We start from the raw sequence: 17,994 nt of genomic DNA on the forward strand, positions 1-17,994 counted from the left end.
TCAATTTGAAATTGCAATGAGATGTGGAAATTTGAATTCCTTTAAATCCAGCTTGCTTTTTAATGAAACCTTCATTCAACCTTTAAACAGGTCACAAACCTTGGCATATAGACACAATATTTGGGTTCTGATATCTTGTGTTTTTTGTAAAATCGCAGTTTAAGTTGTATTTTTATTTTAAAAGAATTTTCATGCTTTAATAAAAAGATAGACAGCTGTACACACTGACATTTAAGGACAATTTAAAATAGCCCATCGAAACCTAACATGCAAACTAACCGTTTTCTCTATCAAACACACTAACATGCTGATGAATGCTTGGGAGGAAAAGTGGGGTTGAATGTCTTGACCAAGGACACCTTGACGTGTGGTCTGTGGAAGCTGGAGATCGAACCACTGACCTTCTGAATGGCGGACGACAGCTCTTCTTTCTGAGCAACAACTGCCCATATTTAATATGTTTGCATGTATAGTCAAAGCTGACAAATTATGGAAAAATCACTTTTTTCTGTTTTTGGGAGCATTTATGAGGGTTTCTGAAATCATCAGCAAGTGTAAAAGTCCCCCAAAACACAACTCTGGCATAACAATAACTTAATTCCTCTCGTGGACGCCACCTCCTCTGCTAGGCCTTGACCTCTGAGCCCTGCCCACTCTCATCCACCCTGTCAAAACTATATTTGAAAGTAATGTTCCAGCTGAAGTTAGCTAAAGACAGTAAATGCAGCAACCCCTTGTCATGGGAGTGTTTTAACAACTTGATCAAGTTTAATGCTGGACTGAAGAGACTGAGCCACAAAGAGGGATCAGTAACGAGGGAAATGTAAGTTTCTGAGAAGTAATTAGTTTATATATTTATTTTTTAATTTAACAGTAGGTCATGCTAACGCCTATAAAGTAATGACGATGACGTGCACCAACTTCTAAGGAGTTATTGCTGTAACATTTTGAAAGATAAACAATATTGTTATGACATTACTTTGCTAATTGAATGCTTTCTAATTGAAGGGTTATGTTCTGTAATTCGGACACCTGCATATATCTGGATAAGATGTGTTTTCAAAACAACACCAGTCCTCACTCTATGCTGAACACTGTGTGTCACTAAGGATGTGTTAACGTTACATTATCAGCATGCTTCTGAAAAAGATGTAGGTCTCCAAGTAGAATTGTTTCATGACAATAATGTAAAATGTCTAAATACAGTAATTAATGACTAATAATGTAATTAAAAAGATTGTTTACATCTCCGGCTTCGTCTATTACCGTTGATGAGAAGGTTTCATGACAATAATGTAAAATGTCTAAATGCAGTAATTAATGACAAATAATGTCATTAAAAAGATTGTTTACATCTCCGGCTCCGTTTATTACCGTTGATGAGAAAGCATTATTTACTAGCATTTGTTGCTAACCTACAGTTAATCTGCTAAACTTTTTACCTCTGGGATCAACAGAGAAAATATGTATCTATAGCGCTAGAGTGTTTTTGGTATGACTGGAGGAATACCTTAATTGCGTTTGTGTTTACTGCATTAAATCGCTCAACTGATACTCAGTAGCTCATGACCTCACCAGATCGGCAGAGTGTGGGTGTGATTGAGCCCTCCCTAAGTCTTCTCTCCTCCAAACAATCCGTTTCCAGAAAGCTGTGAAGACAGGCCTGAGACATGACATGTGCTTAAACCAACTGGTATTTTGGCAAAGTCTGTCTCATACACCCCAATAAGACCTCAGAAAAAAAGTAAATTTTTGTCCATTTTTGTTTGGCTGTGATGGACTGGGCGACCTGTCCAGGGTGTACCCCGCCTCTCGCCCGATGATCGCTGGGACAGGCTCCAGCCCCCCGCGACCCGACCGACGGATTAAGCGGGTATAAAAAATGGATGGATGGATTTTTGTTTGGTCTTTTAAAACCAGTGTTGTTTTTACTTCAATGCTTAAATTAAACAGATAAGCCCAAATGTCCGTATTAAGCCTTTTTCACACATGAACACTGGAGATGTTCAGGTGAATGTGTTGTAAATTTGGTTCAGTCTTTTTCCACTGTTGCTGTTCACACAAGCACTTTACAGCATGAGACTTTCCGAGATGAGCTCTCACTGTTTGAAAATCGAGAGGGGCTGCAGAGAAGTCTTGATCTAGGGCACAGATTTGACAAAATGTGATGCAAAACGTACACTGAGGAAATGTCTTTTTTTCTAATTGGTCAAAAATAGCTGTGAGACTCCTTGATGACCATTATTATGTTCATATCATTACATGCATGTATCTGAGCGTACATGTCATAGTGAGGAATGAGGGGCATGCAGTAAAAAGGTTGGCAGATAGGAGAGTTACCAACAACTGTTACCAGCATACACACTCACTTAACTTGTTCAGTGGCAGTACATGCTCTGGAATATTTGCGTCTATGTTCACACATTGTGATATTTGTCATTCCCTGGAGATTTTACCAGATAAGCTGGGTGGAAAGATCTAATGCAGATGTTGTGGGATAGTTGCATTGGCATATACCACCCATGTGAAACATCTCTAGAACATTTCAGGACTCCAGCACATGTGTGGAAAACATTTTAGGGAGCTTCAAAGGTGGTTGGAGTATTATGCAATTTTCTGACAGCCAGGTGGGTGTTTCCATAGCGTTTCCAGTCTTAATGTTTAACTAAGCAAACCAGTAGCTTCACATGAGTTACCAGTGTTCTCACTAAACTGTCTGCGAGATGTCAAAATGGCAAACTACTCTTTTAAGTTGCAATGGGACATGATAGGTCGCGTGCCTTTTACATAATATTTAGCTTGAAATACTTTTGTAGAGTTTTGGGGCCATGTAGTAGAATGATAGAATAATAGATATGCACATTTTGTACTAAAATTGCTTAATTGTGACTACCTAATATGGGAGGAAGGGCTTGTAGCAGCAATCGTGAAAGAAATAATAGCCTATCTCAGCAACAGAGGCCGCTCTCTGACAGTCCATTATGTCCCTGTCCGAAATGGCAAAATGGTTACAGCCAATTGAGTGAGACTCAATGAAACGCCACAGGATGAGAACGTTGAATGTAAATTATAGTTTCTGGGTCATCTATTATTAGGAGCTGAGGAGTGATAAAAATGATTGGTACATGAATTAAAGGAATTGACTTGTAGTTAGATTAACCTCAGGGTTAATAGTACAAGAAGAAGCTTCAGTATTTTAGTGCTTATACACCTGCCAGTGGTCTCTTCTACTGGTTTGGCATCAATAAAGAAATGTAAGCATCCACAACTGCAGCAGTCTCTCTGTTTAGCTTTGTATCACCGCTTCAGATTAATACCTGAAATTTTACCCTCATATCCGAAAAGTTTACTTGTATCTTTAGTCTCTAACAAATTCACTGATTATTTGCAGATGGATCTGTCTACTAACAGAAGATAGAGAGAAAATTAGTGTTAGTCCCTTTAAGGCACATCCAGCTCAAAATGTGAGACCCTTTTGGTACCGCCGAGCAGAAAGTAACTAAAACAGCAAATCAGTATGATGATGTTTGTTCTGCAGCTTTAAAAAAAAAGAACTTTACAAATTTAAAAGTACATACATTGTTCTCTGCAAGTCATGCCTCTTACATACACTTCACAGCAATCAAGTAGTAAGAAAAGTAAAAAAAAAAAAAAGTTAAAACAAAGAAAAATCAAACATGAAGAATTTATAGCAAAGAAGAGTCCAAAATACAGGAACCCAAAAAAAGATCTCTACTGTATTGGTCCACCAGTCTCCTGTAATGTTTGTGAGTTGAGAAAGAATTAACATCATACAAATATGTAACATGAACTATTCAAATAAATAAAATTCAAAAACAATCCAAACTGATTATCATTAAACACTGGAATAATATTCAATAATATCATCAACATTGTCAATACAATTATTGTTAGTTTTACCCTGTAACTTCAGCAGAAGTGTAGATTTCTCATTCTTGATTGTATTTCTGTTGCTAAACAAAATGTTAGTTTTGGTGTTGAGGAACTGCAGGAGGGAGGGTAAAACAATGAGCATGTGACGAGAGAAGAGACTGGAGAATCGATCTCACCTTTTCCCCACTCCCTACTTCCCTCCCTCTGTCGCTCCCTCCCTTCAGATCTCTTTCTGAGTGTTGGAGCAGCACCAGAATTCTCTCTTGTAATTAAAAACCTGTCTCCCTCTGAACTTCGAACTTTATGCGGCAGCGGGCACTGTGTGTTTTGTCGTTCTCTCCTTTGAGTGGAGTGAGAACAACATGCACTGTTGTGTATCCTCATTATCTTCATTTGGAGAAGTCATCAGCCTGTGCTGTTTCTCTTTTTCCTCTTCCCGTCATTATCTTCACCCTCTTCATCTTCTCTCTCTTTCTTCCTCTGTCTTCACCTTCAGACGTCTGACTCAATGCTGGAGAGCTTTTCGTAAACGTGTCCATTGCTGGCACCATTGAAGGGTCTCTGTCCCTGCCCCAAACCTAACGTGTCCCTGCCTATTGGCAGCAGTTTGTTGGCCCCGTGGTGGTTCCCCATGCCCCCTCCCACCCCGCCCAGGCACAGCTCTTTGGGGTACCTTGTGGCCACATTGGACATCACCCCAGCTGTGGCAGATGCGGGTAAATAGGAAGTTGCTCCCATGGAGCCGTGGAAGTCCCCTCCTCCTCGGCTGTTGTTGAGAAGTTGTTGCTGCTGCTGCTGCGTCTGTGGCTTTTTGATGTAGTACGGTTTGGCACCGTGTAATAGACACTGGTCATCGCCGAAGGTTGGGATGAAGGGATTCTGGTTCACCTTATCTGGGTAGAGAGATTTAGACAAGGAGTAAGTCCCGGCCCCTCTGCTACCACCACCACCACCACAGCCCCCACCTCCCATCATAGCTCTATCTCTGTCCCTCAGGTCTCTCTCCCCCACCGAACGCCGATGCAACCCACCTTCGCCTCCACGGAACAAACTGAAGGAGGAACCTCCTTTTGCCCTATCTCCACCTATTCCTCCAAACATGGGAGACTCTCGGTCACCTGCATACCTCTCAAACATGTGAGCATAGGGGCTGGGACCCTCCATAAAGCGGTCTTTGTCTTTTAAGCTCACACTTCGGGGCTGAGGAAACTGACCACCTGTGCCCCCGCCAGCCCCTCCCATGCGGCCTGCTCCCTCTCTCTGCAGATCCACAAATGTGTCATAAGAGTGCTGCCTCCTTAACACCTTCCCACCTGGTCCTAGCTTCCTGCGTTGGGCCTGAGTTTGTGTTTGGCCTGGTACTGCGCTGCTCTTCCCTCCTGTGAACATCATATTATCTTCACTGATGTTATAAAGGTTGCTTGGCTGTATCTTACAGGAGTCACAGCGTTTGCATGTAGCAGAGCTGGGGCGACTGCTACTCCCCCCAACTCCGCTAGATGGGCATGCGCTGGATCCTCCTCCGCTGTGATGACACACACTGTGGCAGTTACGACACTCCCAGTCTCCCCCTGCTATGCCTCCTCCTCCTAGCCCTGAAACCCCCTTTTCCCAGCAGGTGTGGGCTTGCTGCCCAGCTGACATAGCTCCAAGCCCACCTTTACACTCTGTTTTTTTTCCTTTACCTTTGAGGAAGTCTTCCACGGGTACTAAGCTTTTACAGATACCACCACTGCTACCACCACCCACACCGCTTCCTCCACTTCCACCCTCTTGTTCCCACTTGGCCTTGCCCTCCTTGGAGCGGAACTGATCCACATAGAAATCCCTTAGGTTGTCTTTGTCTTTGCGGAATAAGAAAGGTGAAGAATTACCCGCTCCTCCTCCCCTCTTCCGCTCCAGGGGAGGTGAGACCGGACGGTGTGTCAGAGGCCTGTGGGGGAAGTGGTGATGGACGGTGTGGTGGTGGGGTCTCCTCCTGAAGGCATTCAGCTCTATCTCATCCTGCTCCCGTCTGCACTTGGCAGAGGCCGGTCTCTTTTTCAGGCTGTCCCTGTACTGCTTACGTCTCTTGGCGTTGCCCTCCAGGTTGCCATAGGTAACAGTATGTGTGGAGATATCCGAGACATCAGAGCGAATGTTCCCATCGTCACCCCCTGAGCCTCCCCCTCCCCCACCACAGTACCTGTCGTGCCCACCGATGAAACCCGTGCTGGATGCGCCTTCTTTGAAAGAAAACCTGCCGTACACATTGCTTCCCTTGAACCCACCCTGATTTGAATCTGCAGGGGTGTGGCCAGCAATCAGGTCAAATTTACTTGTATTCCTATGAGTCATAGAGGGGCGGGGTTGGGTGGTGAAGATGGGTGCTACCCCTCCCCCTAAACTGTCGCAATCGAACATGCCCCCTTCCAACGAGCTAGCACTGCCTAAGCTGCGCGGCCTATTAGGCAGGGGGCCGGACATACCCAGAGCTGAGGCCGGGTGGTGGTGTCGGTAATGGTCCTGGTACAGGTTGCTGTCCTTCAGAGGCAAGTTGCCAAAAGTCCTCTCCACCTCGCTGATGTAATCACTGAACATGTTGTCCTCTGGCAAGTAAGGTGGCGCAGACTTGCAGTCTACAGGGTGACCCACAAGACTGCGCCGGTGCTCCTGGATATCATAAATAGTCGACTCACGGCCACTGTGGCTGTACTCAAGGGCTGCGTGTGGTGAGCCGTTTATGCCCGGTACTGCGGTCATGTCCTTGGCAGTGCGGAGCAACCGTAGGATGTTGGAGTGGGTGTTGTTCATGTTCTTCTTTATTGTGGAAGAGGGTGAGTCTATGGTTGACTTGTTTTCCTCAATCTGTACCCCATGGATGCAGCTGTAGATACCCTGGAGTGTGAAAATGAGAAGGGAGGTAAAGAGAGAAAGTGAGAGTGAGGCAGGGAATGGGAGGAAGAAAGGTAGAATGGTAATATATGGAGCGCAACAGTAAAAAACCAGAGGGGTTTTAATGTTGGAGAGATAGAGCCAAATATCAGACTTGTGGACAGAGAGAGGCAAACAGAAACATGCAGAGATGTTAATGCATTACCATGTTCTTTATGACCACCTTCTTGTTTACACATTATCAAACAGTAATAGGGTCTCAACTCATTTCTCTCGGGAACAGTGTGGACCCTCACAGCAGCAGCTTGCCACTCAGACACAGAGAGCAGACAGAGAATGGACAGTGCAGATCAGAGTCTCGATTAATAAGGCAAGGAGAGTGCTGAGCTCATGATTTTGACCCCGAATCAATAGGCTTAATCAATGTCATCTGAATTTAACCAACACTGCTGCTATGCTACTGTCATCATGAGTGATGTACTTCTTTTCTTTAAAAGACACTTAAAATGAAATAAAAAAATGATTCACTTTAGAACATTTTTTAACATGTTTCAAATATCAGAAGCAAGAACATAAATCTCCTTAAAATGTCATCATCCATTGGAATGTATGTTTGTTTCAGTCTGACGATACAGCCGGATTTTTGTCTTTCTCTTTTGTGAGTGGAGTGAAACAAGCAAGTTTAAATAGAAGCTGAGGGAATCTGGTCAAGGCGACAGCCAAATCCGAAAGGTCGAGGACACATTCCGCACCAGCCAGTGCGCAGGCCAACTTTTCTCAAAGGCGTCAGCTTGTCAGAAACAGTTTCTGTCTGTCTCTTACTCACTTTCCCTGTCGCCGAGTTTCGTTCACGAATGTGACTCGTCACCTCTCTTTTCTCTTATGGTGCCATTCTCTCTTTGTGTCTGTTTTATCTCAGTTTCCGGGTGCTTTCGTGAGCGACAGCTGCTCCAATGGGAATGCGTGTTTTTATCTCTATACATCTACTAATGCTAGGGCTGCTGTGAAAGGTAATAGAACAGAGGTTACTAGCATATGGCAGTGTCTTCACGTCTCTGCTCCTCCTTTTTCCCGCTACCAGTTCTCTTTCTGTATCTTATTAGCCTTTTGCAGTTTCATTACTTGCCCATCATCATCGTCATTTTCTGTTACTTGTATATAAACTGAAATTATTTTGATTGCTTCCTTGCTTTGAATATTTTCTCCAACTCCCATATAGTCTCCCACTATAGCTGCAGTCTTTAACTAATGTAGGAAAGTCTCCTGCCTTTAGAATAACTGTTGAGTTAAAAGAGCTACATCTGAAATATGTCTTCACTTAAGAGGAATGCAATTCAACAAGTAAAATCAGGCATATTACAACATGGGAAAAAAGAAGACAGTGGGAGATGGATGCCATTTCAACACAACAGAAAATAATCTCTCACATGTGCCCTTTCTCTCGTTAAATGTGCTTCAGGTTAGTATGTGTGGGTCTAAACCAAATGAGGTGACAATTATAGCTTTCATCCTTAACACAAAAACATTGGTGTCCTTTTCTCAGACAAATAATAAGTGATTTTGTAAACAGCAGCTACCTGCTTCTTAAAAGGTAGCGTGATTACATCTCAAGTGACTGTTTACTATTTAGCCCTAACCCTAACCCAATTTATTTGGTGTAAAGGTGAGGAAGAAAATAGGTTTAGGATTCCTTTTAAGTTATTTTTTTCTTTCTTTTTAGCCCTCTGTCACTTTTGGTCATTATAAACAAGTGCAACACAGCTTCCAAGAGAAAACTAAATAAATACACTGTACTTCCAAAAGTATTCACTCACCCATCCAAATAATTAAATTCAGGTGTTCCAATCACTTCCTTGACCGCAGGTCTATAAATTCAAGCACCTAGGCTGCCCAGACTGCTGCTACAAAGATTTGTGAAAGAATGGGTCGCTCTCAGGAGCTCTGTGAATTCCAGCGTGGTACCGTGATAGGATGCCACCTGTCCAGTCCAGTCGTGAAATTTCTTCGCTACTAAATATTCCACAGTCAACTGTCAGTGGTATTGTAACAAAGTGGAAGCGATTGGGAACAACAGCATCTCAGCTACGAAGTGGTAGGCCACGTTAAATGACAGTGCAGGGTCAGCGGATGCTGAGGCTCACAGTGCGCAGAGGTCGCCAACTTTCTGCAGAGTTAATCTCTACAGACCTCCAAACTTCATGTGGCCTACAGATTAGCTCCACTACGGTACATGTCAGACTGCATTGTGCCAAGTGTAAAGTTTGGTGGAATATGGTGTGGGGTTGTTTTTCAGGAGCTGGGCTTGGCCCCTTAGTTCCAGTGAAATGAACTTGGAATGCTTCAGCATACCAAGAGATTTTGGACAATTTCATGTTCCCAACTTTGTGGAAACAGTTTGGGGAAGGCCCCTTCCTGTTCCAACATGACTGCGCACCAGTGCACAAAGCAAGGTCCATAAAGATATGGATGAGTGAGTTTGGTGTGGAAGAACTTGGCTGGCCTGCACAGAGTCCTGACCTCAACCTGATAGAACACCTTTGGGATGAATTAGAGCGGAGACGGTGAGCCAGGCCTTCTCATCCAACATCAATGTCTGACCTCACAAATGGGCTTCTGGAAGAATGGTCAAAGATTCCCATAAACACTCTCCTAGACCTTATGGAAAGCTTGCCCAGAAGAGTTCTAGCCACTGTTATAGCTGCAAAGGGTGGGCCAACGTCATATTAAACCCTATGGATTAAGAATGGCAGTATAATGTATATCCACATTTGAATGATTCTTGTCCCTTATGTCGGATGGATGTATGACGCACAAACATTTAATAAATCAAGTCAAGGGATAAGTTCTCATAGTCCCAATGAATCGCTGGTTCTTCTGCGTGCTCTTTGATGATGATATTTACATCATGTACACTGCACAAGAACCAACTTCCGCATGCAACCATGGGAAAAGGGCAAACATGGTCAGATGACCAGTTTGTTTTGAGAAAACTAAGAGGTTTGATTTGAGAAAACAGTTTAATCAGTTCTTTATGGTTCCCTTAGGATCAAAACACAACAAAATGAATAACTGTGAAACACAACAAAGCAAAGTTTAAATTTTACAACACCAAAGCACACAGCGAAAAACACAACATTTGACTGAACATTTTTTGTTTCTTTTTTTTGTCTTAGTACATCCGTTGCTTTGTTTTGTTTCTGAGTTTTGTTAAATGTTTTTTTTCATCTTTTTTTTTTGTATGATTACATGTGTAATGATTTGATTGTATGATTACAACATAGTTTTTGTACCTATGTGTTTAGGTACTAAACCATGCTATTTAATCATTACTTTGTGAGGATGTTGAGTACCCAGAGTTGCAACTTTCTCCTGGAATGACCTGTGTGAAATACATTTCATGGCTAACTTTTTCAAGCCAAATCCAAACCATTAAGAAATAATCCACCAGAGATCTTGAATTAGAATTATTGTCATCATGAAACATTTCTTCATATAGACATGCTTATTCTTTAAAAGATGATGTCCAATACAATGTTTTGAACCAATAAAAGGCATATAAATGCTTTTAATGGAATGGACTCAGTGGACTTGAAGCAATTTGATTTGAAATTAATACTAATGACTTATTTTAGCATTGTGTTAATTAACTTAAAATGCTTCTGGAGGTTAAGATTCTTATCTCAAGCATGGGGTCCTCTTTGACGTGTAGTTTGAGCTCTAAAAGCCACAGGTAAGCTGGACGAGTGATAACTGTCCCCTGACTGATTCGATACAGTTCAGCCATGGCCAAGGGTTTGAAAACAGCCGCTCATGTGATTTCTTTCTGTTGAGAGAACAAAGGTCAGATCTGAAATAAAACTTAAGGACACTCACTCTGCTGATGGAGAAGGTGACTCCAGGCTTTCCTGAGCACACGCCCATGAAGCAGAAGCGCAGCTGCCAGTAGAACCAATGTTCACAGATGAAGGTGAGGAGTGACAGAATCATGGCGGCCCCAAGCATATAGAAGACTCCCGCCATGTTGTCCACATCCAGCTGGCTGCTCATCACCTCATTCTTCTCATTGTGGCAGATGCCTGTCAGCCACAAGGCCTCCAACTCCTCCATCTCACCTGGACACACATACACACAGATTACTGCATTAATGTGACGGTCAGGTACGACCTGCACACTTCACTGAGTTTGCCTGTAGATGTCTGAACATATCAAGTGAGAGAGAAAAAAAATGGAGGGCACTTCTTTCTTTTTTTGATGGCGTGCTGATGCCAAAAACAGCTCAGGTTTAATGTACATGCAACAAATGTCATGATGCATTACTATGAACGCTGCCCAGAGGGTCTTCCTCATTAAGGACTGCTTATGCAGGGAAATCCCTTCTTTGTTTTGGGATGACACTCAACTGCCTGCTGGGACTTGACAGTCCTTAGAGAGGAAGTGTGTGCGGTCATGTGATAAGCGTTTCCACCCCGAAATGCATTCCTCTCTGTCCCACATCCCAAGAGAAGCTTCTAAAGAGGGAAGGACACATCCAGACAGATTTGTTTGCACTGCATCAACGGTCTTTTTGTGTGAATACATGTTCTCACTTCTTGCATAACATCATGTTTGTGTCAGACAGCTTTTGACTGGTTTAAACTTAAATATTTGTACCTAAATGAGCCTCAGTGAGAGAAGAAAAGCACACTTACTTATCTGGCAGTCTTAAGGTGTTGGTCATGCGTTGTTCTCATGCTAATAAGCAACACACAGAAAGTCATTACATCAAGTATGGTTGGTAGGCGGCAGTTTCAGGTTAGTTTTTTTTTTATTGTAATAAAAGGAATAGTTCACTGTTATGCAAAACTGTCTCTTACCGCAGTACCACATTATCTATCTATCATATCAAGAACACAGTTGGATACAGACAACAATAAGCACAGCTTGTGATAGAAGCAGGAAGCAGGGGGAAGCCCATTTCAATTTAGCTCTATTCAATGTAATACTACAGCTGGTGCTGACCAATTAAACTAAATAGAAAATCATATCATAATTAGTAGTTTATCCATCCATCCATCCATCCATCCATTTTTTATATCCGGTTAATCCAATTCAGGGATGTGAGGGGGGTGGAGCCCATCCCAGCTGTCATTGGGCGAGAGGCAGGGTACACCTTGGACAGGTCACTAGTCCATCACAGGGCCACACAGAGACAAACGATACACACACTTACAACCATACAGGCTCACACTCACTCTTTGGATCAACTAAGAGGCATCAGTTAACCTGACATGCATGGTTTGGATGGTGGGAGGAAGCCAGAGTACCCGGAGAGAACCCATCCATGCATGGGGACAACATGCAAACTCCACAAAGGCCCCAGCTGGGATTCCAATCAGGAACCCTCTTGATGTGAGGTTCTGGTGCTAACCATCACACCACTGTGCATCTTATTAGTAGTCTATCAATTAAGAAAAATGGGTATCTTATGTGACCTCTTACATTTCAAAATGAACTTGAAACTTGGAGAAACTCTGGGCTGTTGGTTAGTTTCCTTACATGAACAGTTTGCTTCAGATTCAACTACAAAATCTCTGTTGGATTAAGGTCAGGACTTTGGTGTTCCTATTTTACAATATTAATTAACTTTATTCTTCTTTCCTTTGTAAAATGACTCGCATTCTCAATGGTTTTACTGCATGAATTGGTTTCTCTTGAGATTCAACTTGTGGATAGATGTCCTAACTTTCCCTTTAGAATTCACTTGTATGATGAATAACACATCAATTGTGCTACTAATATTATCAAGCCATCCTGGCCCAGATGCAGCACAATTAGCCCAAACCATGATATTAGCACCACCATGACTCACAGATAGGATATGGTTATTTTGCAGCATCTTCCTTTTTTTTTTTCTTCCTTTTTTTGGGTTCTCTTGTGACCTCATCAACAGTTGCACACCTTACTCTTAGGGGTGATGTTTGCTGGTCAACCACATTTTGATAGATCTAAGTGCCCATTCAAGCCTGAGTGTCTTCCAACTGACTGAAAACACCTGACTCTGATTACACCTGCTAACACTTTCGCAACCCACAGATACATTACAACCCCAATTCCCCCAAAAAGTTGTGATGCTGTGTTAAATGTAAAAATAAACAAAACAAAACAAATATTTTATTTACAATAGAACAAAGAAAACATCAAATGTCTAATGAAAAACATTAACTTCCATCCATCCATCCATCATCTGCCGCTTATCCGGGGGTCGGGTCGCGGGGGCAGCAGCTTGAGCAGAGAAACCCAGATGTTCCTTTCCCCGGCCACTTCCTCCAGCTCTTCCGGGGGGACCCCGAGGCGTTCCCAGGCCAGCCGAGAGACATAGTCTCTCCAGCGTGTCCTGGGTCTTCCCCGGGGTCTCCTCCCAGTGGGACGTGCCCGGAACACCTCACCAGGGAGGTGCCCAGGGGGCATCCTAACCAGATGCCCGAGCCACCTCATCTGACTCCTCTCAATGCGGAGGAGCAGCGGTTCTACTCCGAGCCCCTCCCGGATGACTGAGCTTCTCACCCTATCTCTAAGGGAGAGCCCAGACACCCTGCGGAGGAAACCCATTTCGGCCGCTTGTATTCGCGATCTCGTTCTTTCGGTCACTACCCACAACTCGTGACCATAGGTGAGGATGGGAACGTAGATTGACCAGTAAGTAGAGAGCTTCGCCTTCTGGCTCAGCTCCTTCTTCCCAACGACGGGTCGGTGCAGAGCCCGCAACACTGCAGACGCCGCACCGATCTGCCCATCAATCTCCCGCTCCATTCGTCCCTCACTCGTGAACAAGACCCCGAGATACTTGAACTCCTCCACTTGGGGAAGGATCTCATTCCCGACCCGGAGAGAGCATTCCACCCTTTTCCGGCTGAGAACCATAGTCTCGGATTTGGAGGTGCAAAACATTAACTTGTCTTGAATTATTGGCAGCAAAGAGTCTTAAAAAGCTGTTACTGTCACGTCTGTTGGTTTTGTCACGTTTTTAGTTCTTGGTTTTTCTGTTATGACTTTAGGTTTTTCATGTTTTAGGTTTCTGTTAAGTCATTAGTTTTACCATTGTATTTCCCCACTCACTCTTGCACGTCATTAGGTTCATTCATGTCACCTGTCTTTGTTCACAGCTGCACTCCATCACCAATCACCTCCCCACAGTATTTAGTTTCCAGGTTCCATCATGTTATTTTGAAATTCTCTCCATCATTGATGTCACTGTCATTCATGTGTTCAGGTTGGTCTTGTTAATAAATCATGTTCATAGTCAAGTTTGTTTTCTTAGTCAAAGGTAAAGGGGAACTCTGGTATTTTTAAACCTAGACCTTATTTCTGGCATGAAATACGTTTATCTACTCACTAAGAACAGTTTGGCGAAAGTCGGCGTCCATCAGAAGCTATTTATATAACTTGCGATCGGCGTATATCCATATCATGGAGTGAACAGGGCAGGGACGATGCAGCCTCTAAATAAGGCATTATCTGTCTTTATTTCACCAATACTTTAAGACAACTGAATGAACGAACGTGTACTATAGCTCTGTTAGCTCATAGGTGCTGTTATGTGGCTACTTGCGGCTATAGGAGAGTTAACGGAGGGAGTTCTACACAGGCACTCTACTGGGACCACTTCATCCACATGCCCCCCTGGAACACAGTTTATTTACTCCTTTTTCTGTGACAGTCGGGTAACTTCACATGGAGTTTGCTACTGCTAGTTTTGTGAAACATGGCAGGATATTTAACAATTGTTGACAATGTGAACGACGACTTTGAGTACGATGGACATTCTTAAGGGAATGAATGAGCTGTGCTGCAGCCATGCTGTCGAAGGACGCCGGCTTTCACCAAACTGTTCTCGGTGAGTAGATCAATGTATTTCATGCCAGGTTTAAAAAATAAAAACAACAAAAAAAAACACTGAGTTCCCCTTAAGTTATATATATTTTTTGTAATCTGACTCAGCTGTGCCTTGTGTTCCTTTTGTTTTAATAAATCAAGCTTCACTTTAAATATCTGCATCTGGGTTCTAACTACACCACAACCAGCAAACCTAACAGAAGGATTTCTCCAGCATGGACCCAGCGGTCTACAGTTGGTTGGAGCCCTTTGAACCTGCAAGGAGAGAAAAACCAACCCTCTGAAAAGACTAAAGGTTGCCCACGTCGCTGGATGTCAGACTGCCTGCCAGACTCTCGGCAGCTCCAGGTTCCACTTTGTCTGACCATCCGCCAAAGCAATTGCATCTTCCAGGTCCCTCGTTGCCGGAGTTCTAGCCGTCCGCCAGATCGTTCCCGGCTCCAGGCCCCATTTCGCTAGAGTTCTGGCCTTCCGCCAGACCATCTCCGACACCTGCACTCATGGTCTGGCCAGCCGCCAGATCGTCTCCAGGGCCACAGTCGTCACAGCCTCCTCGGTGCCGAGCCCCTCCCTCTCACCCAGGCTTTGGGATGTCTGGGATCCATCCCTTGAGGGTGGGGGCTATGGCACATCCCTGCTCCAGAGGGAGTCTGGCACGTCCCTGGAGAGGTCCCACGTCGCTGGTTGTCTGGCCATCCGCCAGACCGACTCTAGGTCCCTCCTTCAGAGCCCCTCCCTCCCACCCTGTCTTTGGGATGTCTGGGATCCATCCATGAGGGGGGTACGACCAAACCTGACAGTAACAGGTCCATGTTTACCACTGTGTAGCACCCCCTCTTCCTCTAAACATCTGGGAACCGAGGAGACCAGTTTTTGGTTTCAAATTTCCTTGGGAGAAATGTTGGTTGATTCTTGTCTGATACAACAGTTCTGTGACTTCGTTGTATTTTGAATTTCATGATGCACCAAATGCTTTCAATGTTGAGGTTTGGACTGTAGGCAGGGATTTGTAATAGATGTACTATGCTGTTTAGTATTGTTTTGTTGAAATATGCAAAGCCTTTCCTGCACAAGACATCATCTGGATGGACGTTTAAGTGGCTCTAAAACTTGTTCGTACCTTTCAGTGCTGGTGGTCCAGATGTGCGAGTTGTCAGTTCCATAGACATTAATGCATCCCCATACCATCAGAGATGCAGGCTTTGAATCGAGTGCTCATAACAAGCTGAACAGTACCTCTCCTCTTTAGTCCAGAGGATGTGGAGTTTATGATTTCCAAAAAGAAAGTCTCTTTACTGTTTGCCTCAGCCCATGTTATATAAGCTTTGAGTCAGAGAAAACGGCAATATTTCTGGATTATGTTCACATATGCCTGCTTCTTCGCATGATAGAGCTTTAACCTGCATTTTTGGAATGGCATGATGAACTGTGTTTAGAAACAGTGATTTCTGGAAGCGTTCCTGAGCCCATGGAGTGATTCCCATGACTGTTGTTAATACAGTGCTGCCTGAGGGGCTTAAAATCATGGGAATTCAGTAAAGATTTTCAACCTTGTGCAGACATATCTCCTGACTTTCTGAGTCTTTTCATGACATTGCGTAATGGTGATGATGGAACATCTAAAGTCTTTACTTCTGAGAGACTCTGCCACACTAAAGTCCTCTTTTTGTACCCAATCATGTCATTGAGCTTTTCCCAATAAACCTAATTAGTTGACACATGTTTCTCCAGTTATTTCTTTGAGGTAGCACTTACTTTACCAACTTTATATTCCCTTTTTTTTTTTTTCAACATTTAATATGATTACTATGTTCTATTGTTAATCAAATATTGATTTATGATAATAATTGCAAATTGTTGCATTTTCTTTTTATTGACAAATTATCCAAACGTCTTTGGAACTGGGGCTGTATATTGTAAACACACAGGTACAAAATGATAAAACATCTGAAGCCTGTTCCTTCAAAAACACAGAAGCCTTCTTTTAACACGTGCTGCAATCCGCAAACACCAAATTGAATAATAAAATCTCACCTTTACAGAAGAAGACCCATCCCATTAGTACCGTATGACAAGTCAAAATGTTTGCTGCCATAACTGACTTTTTCATTTCCAATAAACAGTACATAAAAGAATAATTAGTCTTTGTATTAATGATTTTAAAAATTAGAACATGACAACAGTGATGCAAGATTTTTCCAGAAATACTAAATATTTTTTAAATGAGAAAAAAAGGGGGTTTTGCAAGCTCTCTTTAAAACCAGTCAGAATGGGCTCTGTCGTGGTCAGATTTACCACGGCTGATTCTTGTTTGTGTGTAAGTCCTTCTCATTGAACGCCCACTGGTATTATATCTGAACAGTACACAGTTGTTTTAGACCCACTGATGTGAACCAAACCGAAAGGAATCGACTAAAAACCACATCAATAAGCAAAATCTGTCAGAAATGAAATTCATCTCATTATTCTCTTTCTATTCCTCCTTCCATTGCATCATCACTCCCATCTTTCTCCTTCTCCCCTTTTATATATTCCTTCCCTTTTTGTTCTGAATGTGCATCTGTCCTGATTATTCTGAATGTACAAGTGCTCATTTTGCTCTTGTGAGGCTGTTACAGAAATTCTCCCGCTGTGGACAGACCGTCATTCTTTTGCTCTGACTCTAACAGAACATAACAGATGTGAGCGAACATCAATGAGTCTGATCTCTTAACTTGGTCTATTGTATGTGTGCTGACAGCCAAGCAATCCTTGTAAAGTAATGAGGTTATGTTTCATGCGTTGGCCTCACATACACAGCAGACAGAGTGATAAGATCTGCCATTTCGAACAAATATGCGCACACGTGCCCATTTCCTGGGAAGCACACACTCCAGTATGTACATAGCCACATGTCACAAAACATTCCATGTACACACGCAAGACTGTATGTAGAGGTCTGAGTCAATCTGACTCCTGAAGATCTGATCCAAGGTGAATGTTCTTTCTGTACCGACCTGTTTATCCATCACGCAGGCCACAATGGAAAATGATAGCACCTTGAAGGCCACCATCTGCGTGTGTGTGTGTTATGTGTCAGCGTGCTGCATGGTATATGATGTGGCAGGAAGTAAACAGAATAGAGGATGTGGACAGTTACTGTAGGTGTATTCTCAGAGGGCAAAAGTTCACAGAAGAAACCTTTGATGCTTTTACATATAACTCTTCCAAATAATTAAAGTACCACGGCTGGGTTTACAGCTACCAAAGCTCAGATTATTTTGTTCACTTACAACAAATGAAGCAGGCAGATTTGCTTTCATGCATACAAAAAATAATTACAGGAAAAGATATGCAGCAAAGCAACAGCTGTGA

General features: G+C 43.1%; 1 protein-coding gene across 2 annotated transcripts in view; it reads right to left on the reverse strand.

Annotated features, from left to right (window-relative positions):
• Positions 1–817: 817 nt before the first annotated feature.
• Positions 818–17,994, reverse strand: part of grin2bb (glutamate receptor, ionotropic, N-methyl D-aspartate 2B, genome duplicate b) — a 123,765-nt gene continuing 106,588 nt past the window's right edge. Inside the window, exons 15-17 of one of the 2 annotated variants that reach the window (XM_072383352.1) lie at positions 10,642–10,880; positions 5,769–6,771; positions 818–4,787 (exon numbers count right to left, since the gene is read on the reverse strand). In XM_072383352.1, coding sequence (XP_072239453.1) covers positions 4,387–4,787; positions 5,769–6,771; positions 10,642–10,880 — 1,643 coding nt within the window. In that variant the 3' untranslated portion in view covers positions 818–4,386. Of the gene's footprint in view, positions 6,772–10,641; positions 10,881–17,994 lie in introns of both variants that reach the window. The other variant, XM_072383351.1, reaches the window with a different exon arrangement.

This window comes from Leuresthes tenuis, unplaced genomic scaffold (genome assembly GCF_036924035.1).
Source record: "Leuresthes tenuis unplaced genomic scaffold, fLeuTen1.0.hap1 SCAF_4, whole genome shotgun sequence".
NCBI classification, from domain to species: Eukaryota; Metazoa; Chordata; class Actinopteri; order Atheriniformes; family Atherinopsidae; genus Leuresthes; species Leuresthes tenuis.